This window comes from Callithrix jacchus, chromosome 14 (assembly GCF_049354715.1).
Source record: "Callithrix jacchus isolate 240 chromosome 14, calJac240_pri, whole genome shotgun sequence".
Classification (NCBI taxonomy): domain Eukaryota; kingdom Metazoa; phylum Chordata; class Mammalia; order Primates; family Cebidae; genus Callithrix; species Callithrix jacchus.
In genome coordinates, this window is record NC_133515.1 from 26517438 (window position 1) to 26537735 (window position 20298).

Genomic DNA, 20298 nt, shown 5'->3' on the forward strand with positions numbered 1-20298 from the left:
AAGGAGGAAAGGTTAGTAACAACATTTAAATCTTCAAGGAGGAGAGTTTCTTAATTATGCTCTAAAAGATCATTGTCCTTACCTTTTTCTGTATCACACACACACACACACACACACACACACACACACACACACACACATTTTTAAGATGACTCACCTTTATCAAAGAAAAAAACCATCACTTGCTTACAACCGCTCTGCTGATTCAGGAGCAAAGCTACTAATACATTCCAAAAGTGTTTCTACATTGCGGTCATGTATGTACCCCTACCAGACCATTTACTTAGGAATTTTTCTTTAAATCTACTACTTTTACTTAAATATATTTAATAAAGAAACTTTGTGGGCTGGTTGCGGTGGCTCACGCCTGTAATCCCAGCACTTTGGGAGGCCAAGGCGGGTGGGTCAAGAGATCAAGACCATCCTGGTCAACATGGTGAAACCCTGTCTCTACTAAAAATACAAAAAATTAGCTGGGCACGGTGGCGTGTGCCTGTAATCCCAGCTACTCAGGAGGCTGACGCAGGAGAATTGCCTGAACCCAGGAGGCGGAGGTTGTGGTGAGCAGAGATCGTGCCATTGCACTCCAGCCTGGGTAACAAGAGTGAAACTCCATCTCAAAAAAAAAAAGAAACTTTGTATCTCTACTGAACTAATACTGCTTGTCTTAAACAGATTACAGAGGGAAAAAATGTAGTAAGATTCTTGACTTAGAGTTTCCACTACCCCAACAGAATGAAGTAATTCTGAAGAATGACCCTGGTTATCCCAGGCCCTCACAATTCCCTTTCTCCCAGGCAGTCTGTATTCTTGCAGCTGGGAATGCCCTAGTTCTTTTCCTTGGACTCTGAGACAGTATCCACATCTATTCAATAAGTTATTTTTGTGCTGAAGCTAGCTTCAGTTAGTTGCTGGTAATAAATCAAAATTCTTAAGACTGGCATGGATGCTTTGTATTCAAACATTTGGTTAAGCAAAGTCTAAAAAGAGACACACCAGAGGAATGGAAAGGCTTCACTTTTAACTTTCAACCATTGGGAAAGATAAAACAATGGAAGAAAATATGAGGCTTGCAAGGCAGATGCCCCATGGTGCTTTTCACTGGATAACTTATTTCCACAGAGGCACATGAACACAGGAAGAGGTGGTACTGTCCTCCAGACATCCTAGCTTGAGATGTCATGAAAGAGGTCTGGCTCTGTGCCACCTACCCTGATCCCTGTGGCTTACTGGGCTGCCAGATCAGTGTGAGAATGCTCCCAAAGAGCGGAGGACACAGGCACATGCCCATCTAGAACCTCCAGGTATTCCCTTCAGACCTTGACTCTAATACTCACTTCCATCTGAACCTGTTCTCATTCTCATCTCTGGGACCCAGCCCTGCAGACTCTAACTCAGTAGGTCTAGGAGTCAGCCTTCCCATGCTTATTTTCCCTGAAATGTATTCATGATTAAGAACCTTTGTTGCAATCTGAGACCTCATCTTTTAGTGTACCTGCACTGCAGGTGAGGCTGTAAAAATTCCACCATCACTTCACCACCTTTCCTAACAAAAAAGAAGTTCCACTCCTTTGGTAATTGGCCCAAAATAAACCCCAAACATAGATGGCCAACTCTGATGAAACCTGTTACAAAAGGAAAAATGCAACCTCATTATACCAAAGTTATCTAAACTTCTGAGTGAAAATAAAACCCAAGCAATTAGGACTTGGTGCCACTTAGCAACAAAAATTAAGTTGGGCTCAAAAATCCTACCCCCTAAGAGATGCTCTTACTGTGTGGCTCAATAGTTGACATAGCTTCCTTTTCAGAAATCACCATTTGACAGAAGTGGTCTCCAATGTTGGCCAAGATGTACTTTGCTGTGTCCAAATCAATCCCCACAACGTTTTTGGTTAAAGGTAACCACAAGCCAATTGCTTCACTGTCATACTTGTTTGGTGTTAAGAAGCCTTCTACCCGCAACACACCATGTTTGTTGAATTGTAACCTAGGGGAAGCAGAAGGGAAAAAAAGATATAATGTATATACACACAAAAAATGATTTACGACTCATGATTACTGTCTTTTTTTTTTTTTTTGAGATAGAGTCTTGCTCTGTCACCCAAGCTGGAGTGTAGTGGCGCCATCTTTGCTCACTGCAACCTCCCCTTCCCAGGTTCAAGTAATTCTCCCTGCCTCAGCCTCTCCAGTAGCTGGAATTACAGGTGCCTGCTACCATACCCAGCTAATTTTTGTACTTTTAGTAAAGATGGGGTTTTGTCATATTGTCCAGGCTGGTCTCGAACTCCTGACCTCAGATGGTAACACCTGCCTTGGGCCTCCCAAAGTGCTGGGATTAGAGGAGTGAGCAACTGTGCCCATCCACAACTTGTAATTACTATTTAAATCAAGAAAGTCCTTTCTAGTTGTCTGTAATCTCCATGGCTAATCACAGCCAAGGATTATTTGGCAATGTCAGCAGGAAGATTAAAAACACTTTTTCCCCAAACAACAAGCTAGAGAGGGGAAAAAGGAGAAAGGAGAGGGCGAGAGAGGTATATTTTGCACTCAAACCGATATAATCATACTCCCTCCAGGGATAGTTGTTCAGTCTAGGGATAGTTGTTCAGTCTGCTGGATTTGAGACTTAAGAGCCAGGAAAATCACAAGTTACTACCAAAGTTTAGTCTTTAACAAACAGAAGGTGATAAATAACCTGATCAGATTTAAATAAACCTACTGTTTCAAGAAAAAAGCTCAACAAAAGAAGGGTAACCCTAGACAGTCACTGAAGCAATGACCACACTGGTCTGTTAGGTACTTGGTGCCTATATGAATTCCAGCTGCTCGTTACTATCCAAGCTCCTGGAAAAAGTGAAGCATTAAAATGGGCCTCAGAACCTAAGAAGTAGAATGAAGGGCCGAACATTTGTTCATTATTTGCCTTCAATATTCTCTAACACTTAAATGTTTTTTTTTCACAAGCTATGTATTAGTTTTAAATTTTTAAAACACATTAAAAAAATTTTTTTTTCTTTTTCTTTTTTTATTTTGAGACAGGCTCTCATTCCAATGCCCAGGCTATAGTGCAGTGGTACGATTATGGCTCACTGCAACCCCCACCTCACAGGCTTCAGTGATCCTCCCACCTTAGCCTCCCAAGTGGCTGAGAAGGCAGGCATAATGCCATCATGCCCAGCTGATTTTTTAAAGTATTTTTTGTAGAGACTGGGTTTTGCCATGTTGCCCAGGCTGATCTCAAACTCCTGGGCTCAAGCGATCCTCCCACCTTGGTCTCCTGAAATGCTGGGATTATAAACATGGGCCACCATGCCTAGCCAAAAACATAGTACTTGACCAGGCACAATGGCTCACAACTGTAATCCCAGAACTTTGGGAGGCTGAGACAGATCCAGGCCAGGAGTCTGAGACCAGCCCAGAGAACACAGCAAGACCCTGTCTCTACAAAAAAAAAAAAATTTTTTTTAATTAGCCAGGAATGGTGGCAGATGCCTATAGTCCTAGCTACCTGGGAAGCTGAGGTGGGAGGATTGCTTAAGCCCAGAAGTTTGAGGTTACAGTGAACTATGATCATGCCAATGCACTCCAGTCTGGGCAATAGAGCAAGATTCTGTCTCTAAACATACGTATATAAATAAAATATTTCTAGGACACATAAGAAATAGACATAAAATACAATAAAATAGCCTATAACCAGTATCATAACAGTCCATTAACTCCTATAAGAGCAGAGGAGGAAGTGCTGACTATGAGTTTTGTGGGCCAATATGAAGAGGTCTTCACGGTAAAGACAGTAATGAGCTTTGGCAAGAAAAGGTTAGGTATGTCCAAGAGATAGTATTTCATATAAAAGCAAGAAAACTAGACTAATTAGACTAAAGGGTTTATTCAAATAGGTAAGAATCAAGTAGAAGTTGCAGAGGTAAGTTGGGTCAATTGCTGACAGCCTTCAGAATTTTACTGGGGACCTTGACTTTGCTAGCCACTGGGCAACTATCAAAAATCATCATGTGAGACACACACACACAAAATTGGGTTTTAGAAAAACCATTTGTCCAAAAGAGTGTAGAATAAAACTGGAAGGACAAGATACTGTTACCTAACATATGCAAATTATTTCAAGCAGTCCAAATGAGAGATGCAAGTTTTTAACTGACTCCAAATTAGAGATAGTTATAACATTATTGATAGTCCAAATTAGAGATAGTCATAACACTAAAAAATAAATTTGGAAGCATTTCAAAGTGGGGAAGTAATGGCAACTGAGCCTTACCAGTTAGACCCTACCCCTATTCCTATTTTATTTGCAGACGAGTTTACTAAGGTACAAACTTGATGAGGAGGCTAATGGCAGCCTCAATCTTCACTCTAAACAACAGGAGAAAAAGTTAAATTATGATATTCTTTTACCAAGATAGGAGTTTGTTCTAGTTTCTACTAGACTGGCTTCTACTATGCATCACTAAGCAAAGATACTTTCCCCTTTAAATAAGTAAAAAATGAAAAAACAGCTAAGTCATAAAGTAAATGACTTCTAGACTGTTACAAAAATACAGTGGGTTAAAAAAAAGCTCTAATCATATTACAAAGAAGAAAGAAAAAAAATTATCTCCTCCCTAAAATGGCTTTGCAACTTAAACCAATCTCTCATCCAATCTAGTTATACTTTTCACAGCAGAGGAGCCATAATGACATGAAATCAAGTACATAACAGGAACACAAATTCCTGTACAAAGCACAACCATTTCATGGTTTCTTCAAAATACATACACATACAAATGAATACACATTGTAATGCACTTACCTGCTTAAGAAGAAAATTCTCCAGAGGAAGTGAAATAGAGTTAACCTTTACTGAGAGCTTATTCTGGGTCAGGCGTTATTCAGAATATATTAATGCATGCATATGTTAGCATACATTAACAGTTTTACAGCTCTATATGCTACCCACACACTTTATGACGTGCTTTTGCAATTTACAAAGGGATGAATGGGGCAAACTAGTACTTAAAAAACTCTACTTTGTTAAATAAGCCTGAATCTGAAAGTTACAAGCACAGATATAATGATCTAAATACTCTGTGCATTTAATTCAGCTCATCAGCGATCTTTTAACTTAAAATAAAATGAAAGGGGAGAAGGAGAATAGAAAGAAATTCAAATCAACCCTTCTATTTATGATTAGAGTTAGTCCATCCTGAAAGTACCTAGATTTCTGAGAAAGTGAATTATATCTAAAGCTCAACTACACCAACACTATTCATTTCTGTATGAACAAAAAAGAAGATAGGGCCGCTTTCTTCTTCACTCAGGATAGAAGAATTCAAAGAAAATGATTTTTAAAAGAAAATAATTTGAAGCAATTATATATATATTTATATATATATTATATGTATAATTTATATATATAAACGATTTTTTAAAAAGATATGCCTCTCCCGCTGGCAAAGGTACAGAGACCATGGGAGCATGCTCAAACCCTGCAGTGGGCAAGGACACAGGTGCAACCTTCCTGGAGGATAACTAGGCAGAACATGTATATCAAAGCCTTAAAACACATACACCTTCTGACTCAGAAATGCCTCTTTTAGTAATCCTCTCAAAGCAAATAATGAGGGACATGGACAAGAAGATCATTTCTGCATTATGTCTAGTCACAAAAAATACAAAATAATCTTAATACCAACATGGGGATTGGTGAAATAAATTATTAAACATTACTATAATGTGCTCTTACCCAGAAATTCAAAAGTATTTAAGGAAAAGGTTATGATCAAGAGGTTCCTACTATGTAATGGGAAAGCAAGATTCAAAACAGTATACGTAATACACCAACTAGGTGTGCCTGAATACATTTTATGATTATACAATGAATGCACTGAAAAGTTAGCAGTAGTTCTTTGTAGTGGTTTTCCAGAACCTTCAGCATTTTTCTATTATGACTATTACTTTTAGAAATAAAAGTTTGTGTTTAAGCTTCTTGAAAGAAAATCAAAAACAAGAATAAAAAGTAAGTAACATGCATGTCCTACATACAGCACACTGATGGGTTTTGATTTTTTATCCAATTTTGCCAGTCTGTGTCTTTTAATGGGGCATTTGGTCCATTTACATTTAAGGTTAATATTGTTATATGTGAATTTAATCCTGCCATTTTGATGCTAGCTGGTTGTTGTTTTGCCTGTTAGTTGACGCAGTTTCTTTGAAATCTTGGCACTAGATAAGGATGCCCTCTCTCATCACTCCTATTCAGTATAGTATTGGAAGTTCTAGCCAGAGCAGTCAGGCAAGGAAAAGAAATAAAGAGTATTCAATGAGGAAAGGAGGAAGTCATATCGTCTCTACTTGCAGATGACATGGCTATATATTTAGAAGACCCCATTGTCTCAGCCCAAAATCTCCTTAAACTGATAAGCAACTTCAGCAAAGTCTCAGGATACAAAATGAGTGTGCAGAAATCACAAGCCTTCCTATATACCAGTAACAGACTTGAGTCAAATCAAGAATGAACTGCCATTCACAATTGCTACAAAGAGAATAAAATACCTAGGAATACAACTAACAAAGGATGTAAAGGATCTCTTCAAGGAGAACTACAAACCACTGCTCAAGGAAATAAGAGAGGACATAAACAGATGGAAAAACACTCCATGCTCATGGTTAGGAAGAATCAATATATGAAAATAGCCATACTGCCCAAAGTAATTTATAAATTCAACGCTATTCCCATCAAGCTACCTATGACCCTCTTCACAGAACTGGAAAAAAACCACCTTAAACTTCATATGGAACCAAAAGAGAGCCTGCAGAGCCAAGACAATTCTAAGCAAAAAGAATAAAGCTGGAGGCATGCTACCTGACTTCAAACTATACTACAAGGCTACAGTAACGAAAACAGCATGGTACTGGTACCAAAACAGATACAGACCAATGGAATAGAACAGAGGCCTCAGAGGCAATGCCACACATCTACAACCATCTGATCTTTGACAAACCTGACAAAAGCAAGCAATGGGGAAAGGATTCCCTGATTAATAAATGGTGCTGGGAAAACTGGCTAGCCATGTGCAGAAAGCAGAAACTGGACTCCTTCCTCACACCTTCCACTAAAGTTTACTCCAGATGGATTAAAGACTTAAACATAAGACCTAACACCATAAAAACCTTAGAAGAAAACCTAGGCAAAACCATTCAGGACATAGTCATATGCAAGGACTTCATGACTAAAACACCAAAAGCATTGGCAACAAAAGCCAAAATAGATAAATGGGATCTAATTAAACTCCAGAGCTTCTGTAGAGCAAAAGAAACAATCATTAGAGTGAACCAGCAACCAACAGAATGGGAAAAAATTTTTGCAATCTAACCATCTGACAAAGGGCTAATATCCAGAAGCTACAAAGAACTAAAACAGATTTACAAGAAAAAACAAGCCCATTCAAAAGTGGGCAAAGGATATGAACAGACACTTTTCAAAAGAAGACATATATGAGACCAACAAACATATGAAAAAATGCTCATCATCACTGGTCATTAGAGAAATGAAAATCAAAACCACATTGAGATACCATCTCACACCAGTCAGAATAGCAGTCATTAAAAAGTCTGGAAATTACAGATACTGGACAGGATGTGGAGAAATAGGAACACTTTTACACTGTTGGTGGGAGTGTAAATTAGTTTAACCATTGTGGAAGACAGTGTGGCGATTCCTCAAGGACCTAGAAATAGAAATTCCATTTGACCCAGCAATCTCATTACTGGGTATATATCCAAAGGATTAAAAATCATTCTAATATAAAGACACATGCACACATATGTTCACTGAGGCACTGTTTACAATAGCAAAGACCTGGAACCAACCCAAACGCCCATCAATGATAGACTAGACAGGAAAATGTGGCACATATACACCATGGAATACTATGCAGCCATAAAAAATGGGAAGTTCATGTCCTTTGTAGGGACATGGATGAATCTGGAAACCATCATTCTCAGCAAACCTACACAAGAACAGAAAATCAAACACCACATGTTCTCACTCATCGGCGGGTGTTGAACAGTGAGAACACATGGACACAGGGAGGGGAGCATCACACACTGAGGTCTGTTGGGGGTGAATAGTGGAGGGACACTGAGGGGTAGGGGGTTTGGGGGGGATAACATGGGGAGAAATGCCAGATATAGGTGACAGGGGATGGAGGCAGCAAATCACATTGCCACGTAGGTACCTATGTAACAATCCTGCATGTTCTGCACATGTACCCCAAAACCTAAAGTGCAATAAAATATATATACACACAAAAAAGAAAATAGCATTTGAGTAGGATGCTCTGTGGGCCAGGCTATTTTTCTGTAAAATTACATTTAAATTTATCAAGAAGCAGGTGGAGCAAATAGTGCTATTCTCACTTTACCAACAAGGAAGCTGAAATTATGAGAGGTTAAAATACCTGCTCTAGGTGATAAAATACAGTAAGTGCTAAGAGTTGGAGCTCAAAGCCACATATATCTGACTTTAAGAGGACATATAGATTCCTATAAACAAGGATAGTTAAGAAAATTTTTATGAAATGTGACTATGGCCTAGTAGCAGAAAGATTCAAAATCATTCTCAAAGAATAAGTATGAGATTAAGTATAGGAAAAAAAAAATGACTGATAGGTAGGTAGGTAGGTAGGTAGGTAGGTAGGTAGGCAGGCAGGCAGTTAGGTAGATAGATAAAAATTCCCTGGGAAACTAAGCTGTTGGTTAAAATTAAATTTATAATACATAGCTCGAGCTTCCACTCAAGTTAGTTTTCTTTCTGGAAAAGCGTTTCTCTTGTCTAAGAAAAATGGAGATCAAATAAATAGCAATTTCTAATGTCCATTTAAGAAAATATTGTAGAACGTGGAAGAGGACTAAGTCTAAGATGGCCACCATCATCCTCATCTCCTGGAGTTCATGTCTTTGTGTAATGGCTGTCCCTTGAGTGTGGGTGAGACCCTTGACTTATTTCTAACTGGTAGACTGTAACAGAGGTATTGAGATGTCATTCCCATAATTGTGTTATATTATACATGACTCTGTCTTGCTAGCTAACTAACTAGATCTCACTCTCCAGCTGTTTTGAAGAATCCAGCTGCCACTGTGTAACTACCTATGAAGAAAATTAGATGTTGGACAACTTGGACAGTCTCTTGGAGCTGAGAATTGCTTCCAACCAATAGCAAATATTGAAGCTCAAGTCCTACAGCTATAAGGAAATAAATTTTGCCACTAACATAAATGAACCTGAAAGAAGCTTCTTCTTCACTCGAGCCCCCAGATGAGAAGGGAACCTGTTTATACTTTGATGACAGCCTAGAGAGACCCTGAAGCAGATAATCTAGCTAAACCATGCCCAGTCTACTGACCCACAGAAGCTGTGGGAAAACAATTCTGTATTGTTTTAAGCCACTAAGTGTTTGACAATTTGTTATATAGCATGCTCCATGATACTGGAAATTCTGAGTTTAGTTATTAAGTAATCTTCTGCCTGACGCTATTTATTGTTTCTAATTGAAGTTCTAACAGTGATGATTCTTAATGGCAATTAATAAATAATAAATGAGTCAGCAATTTGCTCAGCCAAAAAAAAAAAAATTAGATTCTCCAACTTAGAGATTATAAATGCAACATCTACCACCTTTTTAGTTCTAGATTTACTGTTGACAAAAGAGTAACAAAAGTATGCTAGATGATCTAGCATAAAAAGTATGCCTAGATTATCTGAACTTGTCCCAAAATGACTCACCTCCTGAAGTGAAAGAAGCGGCAAAACACAGGTGAGTCCTTCTGTTGCTCCTTATCCTTGCGGAGACTGTCCAAGCGACACTCTCGGCACTTAGGTAGCTGTGCCACAATGTTAACACAAGAATCATCTTGTACGAAGGCCTCGCCACTCTGCTGCAGCTTTTTGAGTTTAGCTGGGTCTGTCAAAACCGACTTCCTGGATGGGGCTAGGAAAATAAAATGATTAAGGAGACAGAACATCAAATTTTTGAACATCACATTCATATGTGACTGAATTCTATTCAAAAAGCCAATATTCCCATAAAAAGAACTTCCCTTCTCCATTCCTGGTTCAACTGTAATTTCTAAAAATGCATCAACAGAAGGCAACCATCAGAATGATGTTACTCTCTTTATAAAACAATTCTCATTTGTTGAATCCATTTGGCAAAATAAAACCCCAAATTAAACAGCCAGTCACAATTCAAAGTTAATGTATACTTCTATTCACAACCCTATATAAGACAAATATTTTAGGATGTTTTCAAATCAGATATTTAATTTAAACTCTCTTGAAGTTCACCTCCACAGAGGCCTTAGTGGACGTCTGTTCTGTCACTTTCCAAATTCAAAAAAGACTGAGTTAAGGTGTGTTTTTAAAAGTACAATGCAAAAGGTAACCCTTCCAAAAATAACAATAAACAAATTGCTTTCCTACACAGCCCCTGGGTCTATGAAGTAAGCTATCTTCTAAATGCCAGTCACGTGATTCTTGACATGTCTTCCATTTCTTTCACATATGTGGTCCACTCAGGATTAAGAGCACCAGCTAAAGACGAGTATAATTCTAAGTAAATGCAGATTTTATGTTTTAACTTGAATTGGGCAGGAGAACTTGAAATGTTAACATGGTTTCTAAAGAAAAAGTAGAGATGTAAAGAGAAAGAGCAATCACTGTGTCAGAGCAAGTAACAAAGAAAGGAATCCATTTGTTAAGAGCCTTAAGGAATATTTCATAGAAATAGAAAAGAACTCTTCTTAGGGTTGAGGGAAAAGGAGAAGAGGGAAGTAGGTTTTTCGGCAAACAAACAAAGTCAAAAACAAACAGCTTCTGGGGAACTGAGATGGGTGGGAGAGGTCAGTCCTGGAGAAAACCCAAGATCCCAAAGGAAAGAAGGTTTTATTAAATAAACATCTTCAATAATTACCTTAGAGGTGATCTAATCTTACCTCTTTTTTAAAGCAGGACTAGAGCACAATGTAAATTGCTACATGATGCTGTCAGTCCTTGATCCCTTAAATACTCTTATTCAGTTTTAGTCAAAGAGAAGGTAAAATAAGAAAGAAGAGAACATAAAGAGATTAGTAGTTTAAGGACAGAATTTTAATTACTCAGATATTGAAAGACATCATCCTTTGAGTTGGGCAAGGCTTCTACAGATTACAGGCAAGGTTATCTTATCTGTTCCATCCTGGCTCATAAGAGAAAATATCAGCCGGGCAGTGGCTCACACCTGTAATCCCAGCACTTTGGGAGGCCAAGGCAGGCAGATCACCCGAGGTCAGGAGTTCCAGACCAGCCTGACCAACACAGAGAAACCCCATCGCCACTAAAAATACAAAATTAGCCGGGCGTGGTGGTGTATGCCTGTAATCCTAGCTACTCGAGTTGCTGAGGCAGGAGAATCGCTTGAACCCGGGAGGCAGAGGTTACGGTGAGCTGAGATCACGCCACTGCACTCCAGCCTGGGCAACAAGAGCAAGATTTGTCTCAAAAAAAAAAAAGAGAGAGAAAATACCTAGAAATAAGAAAGTTGAACTGTCTAAATCTAACTCTTTGCTGAGGACAGCAACAGGTACTAACATCAGTGATTCTCTGAATTCAGAGCCAAGTCAAAAGAAAAATGCAGTTCCACTTCTGAGAAGCCACATACCTATATAAAGAGGAAAAAAAAAAAAGGCAGGTGTTTGACTCCATTTTGCTTTTGTTTTCTAGACCGACAGTGGAACAAAGGAGAGAAAAGTTCTCCAAGCCTTCTCTACCAACATGCAGTACTAGTTAGTAGACACAGCTCAGAAGTCCTGGTAGGCTTCTGATCACACACTCATGCCTCAACCAAAAGTCACAGTAGATAGCAGAATAAGCTAGTCCAGAATGTAAGTAGGTTTTTCACTTCTTTTCAAATTCATTAGATGGGGAAAAGCTGCATAATATATTAAATGAGATAAAGCTGGATTCCATAACTCACTTGTGTATCTATCATCTGCTTACTGCACTAGAATCTTTACTGTTTCTTCACATAATATTAAAATAATTTGCTTCAAAAACTAGCTGAGTGTGAGAGCTGATGATTCAAAAAGAATAAAGAAATAGAACAAGGATATGGTTATGAATATGTACTTTCTTTTGAGAGTTACATAATTTCTGAGAAGAGGATAATCTTATGCAATTAGTTTTATGCAAATTAACGCTATGTTAACTTAAACCTCAATGAAGAAGCTAGGTTAGAAGTATCGCTAGGCAAAGAAAGTTCTTTCTATTCTTCCAATGCTATATTAAAAAGCTTAGAAAGTCAAATCCAGCCATCTTGCTCTCTAATTTCAAAGAGGCCTGAAGTTAAAAAGGTAGTGTAGATATATTCATTTTTACTGATCCAAATAAATAGGTTGGTTTTGTTTTTTGAGATAAGGTCTCGCTCTACTGCCCAGGCTGGAGTACAGTGATACAATCATAACTTACTGCAGCCTCCAACTCTTGTGCTCAAGCAACCCTCTTGCCTCAGCTTCCCTAGTAGCTAGGAATACAGGTGTGTACCACCAAACCTGGCTGATTTTCTAAAAAAAAAAATTTTTGTGGAGATCGGGTCTCACTAAGCTGCCCAGGCTAGTCTCAAACTTCTGGTCTGAAGCAATCCTTTCACAGTGGCCTCCCAAAGTGTTGGGATTACAGTTGTTAGCCACTATGCCCAACCTAAAACATTAACAAAATCCATACCAATTTCCCACATAGCTAACAATGATCAAAAGGCATCTTTAAATTCTAGTAGTGCTAAACTTTATGACATACTGAAACCATTTTGTTCTTCTAATTCTAGTAACAGAGCTTCTGATAACTACCACCATTATAATGCATCCTCAAACTTCATGTAAGAGGCATTAAGTACAATGTACCATTTTCCCTATAAAAAGAGTAATTCAGTTTTAAATTGTGGGTGCAGCTGGACCTCCCCTTAAGCAAAGAGACTCTTCCTGGTTTTTCAGTCCTATCCTTCACATCTTTAATCCAAGTCCCTTTTCCAGAAATGATACGATTCTGCATCTTTTCTAAAATTTCAAATCTGAACTACCTGTCATAGATCTGGTCACCTCTTCCACTCCAATTTGGACATTACAGAAAGATCAGTGACAAGCTGAAATAATCACCAGATTGCTTTAGATTTTGTTTCAAAATTTTCTTAACTTAAAAATTGGGAACCACCTAATTACCCACCTAATAGGAACCAGTTAAATCATACGGTAAATGCATATAATGGAATCCTTGCTTTAAAATACTAATAGACACCTACAAGGTAAAACTGTTGGCATGAACCCATTTGTGTAATATGGTTTATCTGTATTTCTATATATATGAAACCAGGTACACCAAAATATTAACAGTAATCATTTCTGAGATTTGGGAATTATATCTTCTTCTTTAAATTTTTCTGATTGTATAAACTATTTCTACAAAGTCATTTTCACATAGTTTCTCATAGGACAAGAAACAGATGTGTGTGTGTGTGTGTGTGTGTGTATACACACCATTTCTTACCTTCCACCAATAAAAACATTTAGAAACACTCACCATTCTGGATTTTATTGTTGCTTCTTGTACAACAGCTTTCATTATCTACCTTTACTGAAGATTCCTTTAAATTCTGTGATCGGCAAGCTAAAGCTGAAGGTTCTACCTTTTTTCCTGAACAATTATTAGGGTTATCACTATTGACATCTGCTTTCACTTCTGGTGTGTTTGAAACATCTGATGTGGAAGGTGCATGTTCTAAGTGCTTCTGCAGTTCAGGAGTACTGGCTATTTCCAACTCTGCCTTAGAAGAAGTCTTCGTAGGTAAGCATTCCTTAGGAAGGCCAGTCAATGGTTGTGGAACAGATTCCAATCTGTTTTCCTGATCAGTATTTGTTTTAGGCTGGGTACAGCTACCTTTTGGCTCACTCAGAATTTTCAAGTCTCCAGTTCCAATCTGAGAAGACTTTGAGAACAATCCTGCTTTGCAGACATCTGGTTTTGTTCTCAAAACTTCAGACTTTGTATTTAGACAGGAAGAAATTTCCTCTGGTAAACTCTGTTTATGACATCTGAAAAAGATAATATAGAAAGCTAGCATCCATGCCTCTTTCTATCTCTTCATTATCTTCCCAAAACAAACTGTTTGGTTCCCTAGGGTAACCAGTATGAAAGAAAAAGGAAAATTTCTTGTATGTTACAGAATTTAGGATAGGTTTCTGTGAGCTGGAGTTAAAAGTCATCAGTCAGTGGTCCTGCAAAAATATGATAAACACTCAGAAAAATTCTGTCTGCATGTTCTCATAAATCTTAAGTTAGTCGTACTTCTCACAGCACAATGAACCTTAGCTTTCCCTCAAAAAAAAATATCGTATGAAACCAAAGAATATACTCAGCAGGTAAGCAGCTCTGTGGTTTATAAGTGTCAAACTAAAAGTCAAATTTAGAGGCAATTCTGAAAGCTTCTTTCTTCTTCTTCTTTTTTTTTTTTTTGGTAAATTTCAGAGAAACCTCTGCTAACTCTTTCTTCTATAATGAAGACTATGTTTGAATTTCAAAGATAAAAAACTAGGATTCTTGCTACCTGCCAAGGAGTCAGAAATTGAATCTCTAGTAAGAGTCAATGTGTTAAGATAAAAATTCTAAAATATGTATGTATATTAGAAATGTTAGAAATCCCTTCAAAGATATTCACACAAAATATAATTAAAAACTAACAATGGGCCAGGTCCAATGGCTCATGCCTATAATCCCAGGATTCTGGGAGGGCAAGATGAGAGGACTGCTTGAGGCCAGGAGTTCAAGACCAGACTGGGAAAAATAGCAAGGCCCCCCATCTCTACAAAAAAATTAAAAATTAGCCTGGTGTGGTGGCGCATGCCTGCAGTTCCCTACTTGGGAGGCTGAGGCAAGAGGATCACTTGAGCCCAGGAGTTCAAGGCTCCAGTAAGCTTTTACTATACCACTGCAAATGGACTCCAGCCTAGGAACAGAGCAAGCTCCTAAGAAAAAAACCTCAAAAAACAAAAACAAAAAACTGGCAGCAGCACAAAACCCTCCCTCTATGAACATGTAAGCAGCCATAACGGGGAATAATTTCATTCTTGTTTGTTTAGTGATCAGAACACCTAACAAATAGAATAGCTGACTGATTACTCGGTTATTTACAGAATGATTTGGTATATTCCCTGTACATCTTAATGGGAATAGCCTTGAAGAACTTGTTTCTTGGAAATTCATCTTAGAGTTCTTTCTCTGAAAAACACAAAGTCCTTTTTTCCTATTATACCTTTTTGTTCCTGCCTCTAACAAAGAATTTCATCCTGGAGAAGAATTTTTCATTTAAAGATTCATATGAAAAATCTTTCCTTAGATATCACTGAACTTCCTAATGTTACCTCCGTTTCTATTTTGAAGACTGCTCCTCCTCCTGTCTGCCACATGGCCATCCTCCAAGCTCTATCCCAGGCTGCTTATTTTTTTCCAGTGAACCAGTGTGCTCAACCACTCTCCTACCTTTCTGCAGCAGTCTTCCAAATCAACTTTTCTACAGCATAGTCTCTCTGACCTGTATCTTAGGTCTGTATATCAAATGCCTGCCCACACAGGCCACTACCACTTCCCAAAAGAGATCTTTCTCTGAAAACTGCTTGCTCTGTCAACCTTGTACCTACTTTAAATTTCTGGTTAAACTTTACATTTCTTATTCATTTTCTTCCTCTACAAGTTAATATCAGTAGCACCTACAGTTATTGCTTTCTCATTTCTATTATTCTTAGAATCCTCTCTACTGCCACATTTCTCAACTATACTTGGGTCAACTCATGTCAAGGCTGAGAAGACTCTCTCACTGTAACCATGTCTCACTGCTTCTTCACATTCCCACTGACCTCAGTCTTCCATGTACAACCAATCTATTCTCTTTTCTTTGAAAGAAGACACCTGTTCTATAAATGTCTGTACTATTTCAATTGATCCTTCTCACTACATCAAGATAGTATCCTTTCTCAGGCCTCCTTTCACTTCTATACCATTTTCCATGTTGCTCTGTGTGCCTTCTATACTTTTCACCTCCAAAAGCATCTATCCATCTTTTCTTTCAGCAGCTCTAATGAAAAACCTCCCTGGACAACCAAAGATAAAAACAATGAGCCATTACTAAAATATTTTATTATTATAATTAAACATCTTTAACAAATCACTACTCACCCTTGAGGAATTTTTGCTCCAAGGTTAGGTGGAGAGTTGGCAGCCTGGGGAGTACTTTGCTGTCTTGGGTCCTTACTAGGGGGTGTTGCTGCAGTACAGCCAAGCAGTATCTCCTTAAAAACTGTTGTAGGTACAGACTGTACAGGACACATACTGGGAGAGGCCTAGAAGATATCAAACCAACAGATATTAAAAGGAAGTTCCTAGTTAGGAAATAATAAAATGCTACCAAATTTAAGATCATTTGCTTGATACTAAACAAGCACAGTACCATAGCCAAATAAAAAGAAACAGGAAAGTAAAACAAGTGATGAAGTACAAAATGAAGGACTTTAAGGCTGTAAATAAATCATTCCAGCTTTTCACAAAACTTAAGTCTTCCTACGAAGGATCACAAGCTCATCTTTTTCAGACCTCTGAATCATTGTGCCAGGAAAACAGTCAGGTGGGAATTACTTTAATAATGCAATGCAGAGGTGAACTTTTAATTGACAGTTTTAAATGGTGGCAGCTTCACATGCATTCACTTCGGCATGACTTGAGTGCCCACCACCCACTTACTGCATAGTTTGGCAGAAGACCAGACCACATAGGACTCTTGAAGGTAGTGATGCCTACTTGGTACCAAGATAAGCCTTTGCAATACAATAAAGGTTGAGGACAGTTCTTACTCTTATGTGGCTCATCAAGTCACAAAAGTCATCTCAAGCTGCAAAAAATATCAAGTTATAACAGGCCAGTGGGCAAAGTTGGGACGCCTGTCCCCGGTCCCTTTTCAGGTAATTTTATCTTTACAATAATTAAGTACTGAATCCACTTCTTAACAGTTTATACCATTCACAAAAATAAACCTCCCGCCATGAAAAAAGAAACAAGAGATAAACTCAAGACAACTAGTCTATGGCTGAAACAGGTGAAACCAATTCACCCATTTCACCAGGTTTCTTACATGTGCTTAAATTTTTAAGTCATACTTTTCTCAATAATCTCCTGCCTTACCACCAAATCTAAACTCGAAGAATCTCCAAAGTTTCATCTTCTAGTTATTAACTTCCAAAGTTTGATGTACAACTTCCATTAATAGTTTTTTTGTTGTTTTGTTTTTTGTTTTTGAGACAGAGTCTCACTCTGTCACCCAGGCTATAGTGCAGTGGCATCATCTTGGTTCACTACAACCTCTACCTCCCGGGTTCTAGCAATTCTCATGCTTTAGCCTCCCGAGTAGGTGGGATTACAGGCATGAGCCACCATGCTCGGCTAATTTTTTGCATTTTTAGTAGAGACGGGATTTTGCTATGTTAGGCAGGCTTCTCCCCAACTCCTGGCCTCAAGTGATCTACCTGTTTTGGTCTCCCAAAGTGATTGGATTACAGGCATGAGCCACTGTGCCTAGCCAGCAGGTTTTTAAAACCTCACAATTTTGAATATATTTATATGTATCTCTACTCATGAATCTTTTTCTCAGACATTTACTCTGACAGCCTTGAAAAGACTGTCTAGCATACGCTAAACAGAAATATCTGAAAAATAAGAATTTAATCACTAGCAAAGTTTTGGCATAGTTTCAACTATTTTTAGTCACTAAATTATCTGATCATATATTATACTATTTCAGTCAACTCAATTTTGGTAAAATATTATCTTTATGTTCTCCAGAAGGTGTTATGTTTGGTTTTGGGTGTTTTCTGAGTTTCCTAATCCTTTAAATGAGGAAATTAGTTTATTCCTAAAGTTCTTTTCTTTATAATAGTTTACAATTCCCTGGTAATCTGAGGTTAGTCTCCCAAAGTTTAATTGCCAAATCATTTTGAAATTCGTATTCAAGGCTCAGTTTTACCAATTATGTATCCTCACATTGATTACCTCCCTTATTTTGAATGTGTTTAGAACTGATGCACTAATACCTTTCCTTAAGTTACTCTCCCAAGAACAACATACTTAAGAAATTTGGATAATAAACCTAAGTATAAATTTTTACTCTAAAAGATCCATCAAGCTGCTCAAGTTAAAAAAAAAAAAAAAACCATCTAATTTCCCATATGTAATCAATAAACCAATACATCTTGACTCTATTTGCAAAGTATGTGTTGAATCTACCCATTTCTTTCCATGCCACCACTACCATCTTTTCCCTAAGCTACACATCTCCTACCACAGAACAATCTCTATAAAACATAAACCAAATAAGATCAAGCAGTTCACTGCCTACAAGAATCCCATGTGGTCCAGTCTCCTACCCACTGCTGCCCCTCCTCCCCCCATCTCTTTCACTGCTCCCATAGCTCACAGTACTCCAACTACACTGGCTTCCATTCTCATCTCCTAGTGTTCTGAGCCCTTTCTTGCCTGGGCCTCGAACTTGTTATCTCTCTCACTACATCATTTTCCATGGCTGGTTGGTTCTATTTCTTCACCCTCAAGTCTGTTAAAATGTCTCCCTCTCAGAATTTCATTACTCTTTTCTAAAGTAGCATCCCAAAAGCTGTCCCTTACTCTTTATCATATTCCTGTTTACACCTTTCATAGCACTTATCACACTATGAAAGTACCTTTCACTTATTTATTGTCAGTCTCCTCACAATGGGACACATACTCTTTATGAGAAAGGCCCTGCTCTTGTGCCCACTCTGTTATACTTCATAAAACCAAACATACAGTGGATGCTCAATAAATAAGACTGGTGGAATGAACATATGAATGAGTGAATGATATTAGAAAATAACATTTTTAAATAGCTATAAATCAGTAACTCTTACGAGTTACCTCAAGTGATAGGAAGTAATGATCACCACTGAGGATCAGTTTAGCATACGCTAAATATGCAATAAATACTTGTTGGAAGGAGGGATCAAGGAACAGAAGGAAGGAGGGAAGGAAGAAAGAAAGAAGAAATCTACTATTTTTACAAGGGTGATTCACCACACGAAGGAAAAGATTTGGAGAGCAGCAGCACGGTGATTAAGAGTATTAGATTTTGGTGTTTAGACTTTGGTTTGAAATTCAGTCTCTAACACTTCCTAGCACTGTGTTTCTATGAAGCATACTTTATAGGGCTGTGCTTTACCATAGTGCCTGGCACTAAAATCAATTTTAGAGATGAGCTGTCTTAAAGCAGAAAAACACTGTGAAAATTTTCTCAGTTCTGTCACCCTGTGAAGTAGCATAACTTAGCGTGCTTTTCCTTTAAGAAACTGAAGTATTTCCCGCTGCAACTTTCCTAAGGTTTAGCTCAACAGGAAGAGGACTCCAATTCCCAAACTGGCGTTTGTGAGTGCATCTCTGCCCTGGCCTCTGACTCAACAAAGGGTCAAAGTTTCTTCTTACCTGAAGAGTTTTCCCTGAAGGTCTTCTATACCAGTCATGGCAATAGTTCCCCCTGCCAGCAGATGGAGATAATATAATTGAGTGTATGATAGTATTCTAAAAAGGACACTGCTGGCTCACACTCCTCAGCAGACTCTTTCCCAATTAACCAGGCAACGTCGTAACTCTGAGGAATAGTCTGCTAGGCAGAGAAGACCTTCAAGGAGCCAGATATCACTGGCAAACAGGTTTATCTTAACCAAAAGTATTCATCAAAGCAGTCAAGAGTCTTGCCTACCTAATCCAAAATGCCTGTCTTCCAAAGACCACCCTAAAAGTGCCAGTCCAATGCATCTGGGATGTGAAAACACAGTGCTGAGTGTGTTACCGTACTCACCTTTCACTCATCATTTCAAAAACTTTCTTTCCCCACTGCTCCCTTTATCTCTCCAACCCTCTTAAAATCTAGGCCAGGCCGGTGTTTCCAAAACTTGTCTTACTACAAGAATCATTCAGAATGAACAGATTTGCCAATATGGAATAATAATTATAATAGACTATAAGTGAATTGAGGTGGCTACAAGAGTAAGGTTTTTAGTTTGAAAAAACTAACAAAACCCCCCCCCCCCAGGCCTCCGTGATATATGCAGGGGGGAAAAAGAGATAGGAGGAACATATCCCAAAATGTAAACAGAGAGTTTCTGAGAAGTATGATTACAAGTGATGAGTCTTTACTATACTTT

At 38.2% G+C, this 20298-nt stretch overlaps 1 protein-coding gene across 5 annotated transcripts in view; it reads right to left on the minus strand.

The window, feature by feature from the left end:
- The window catches only part of KDM3A (lysine demethylase 3A), a 54699-nt gene that overhangs the window by 15579 nt on the left and 18822 nt on the right, over positions 1-20298 (minus strand). For 3 of the 5 annotated variants that reach the window (XM_035273392.3, XM_078348947.1, XM_035273394.3), the window contains exons 9-12: positions 16253-16416; positions 13604-14115; positions 9782-9986; positions 1776-1990 (exon numbers count right to left, since the gene is read on the minus strand). In XM_035273392.3, coding sequence (XP_035129283.2) covers positions 1776-1990; positions 9782-9986; positions 13604-14115; positions 16253-16416 — 1096 coding nt within the window. Of the gene's footprint in view, positions 1-1775; positions 1991-9781; positions 9987-13603; positions 14116-16252; positions 16417-19576; positions 19629-20298 lie in introns of all 5 variants that reach the window. The other 2 variants (XM_078348948.1, XM_078348949.1) reach the window with 1 other exon arrangement.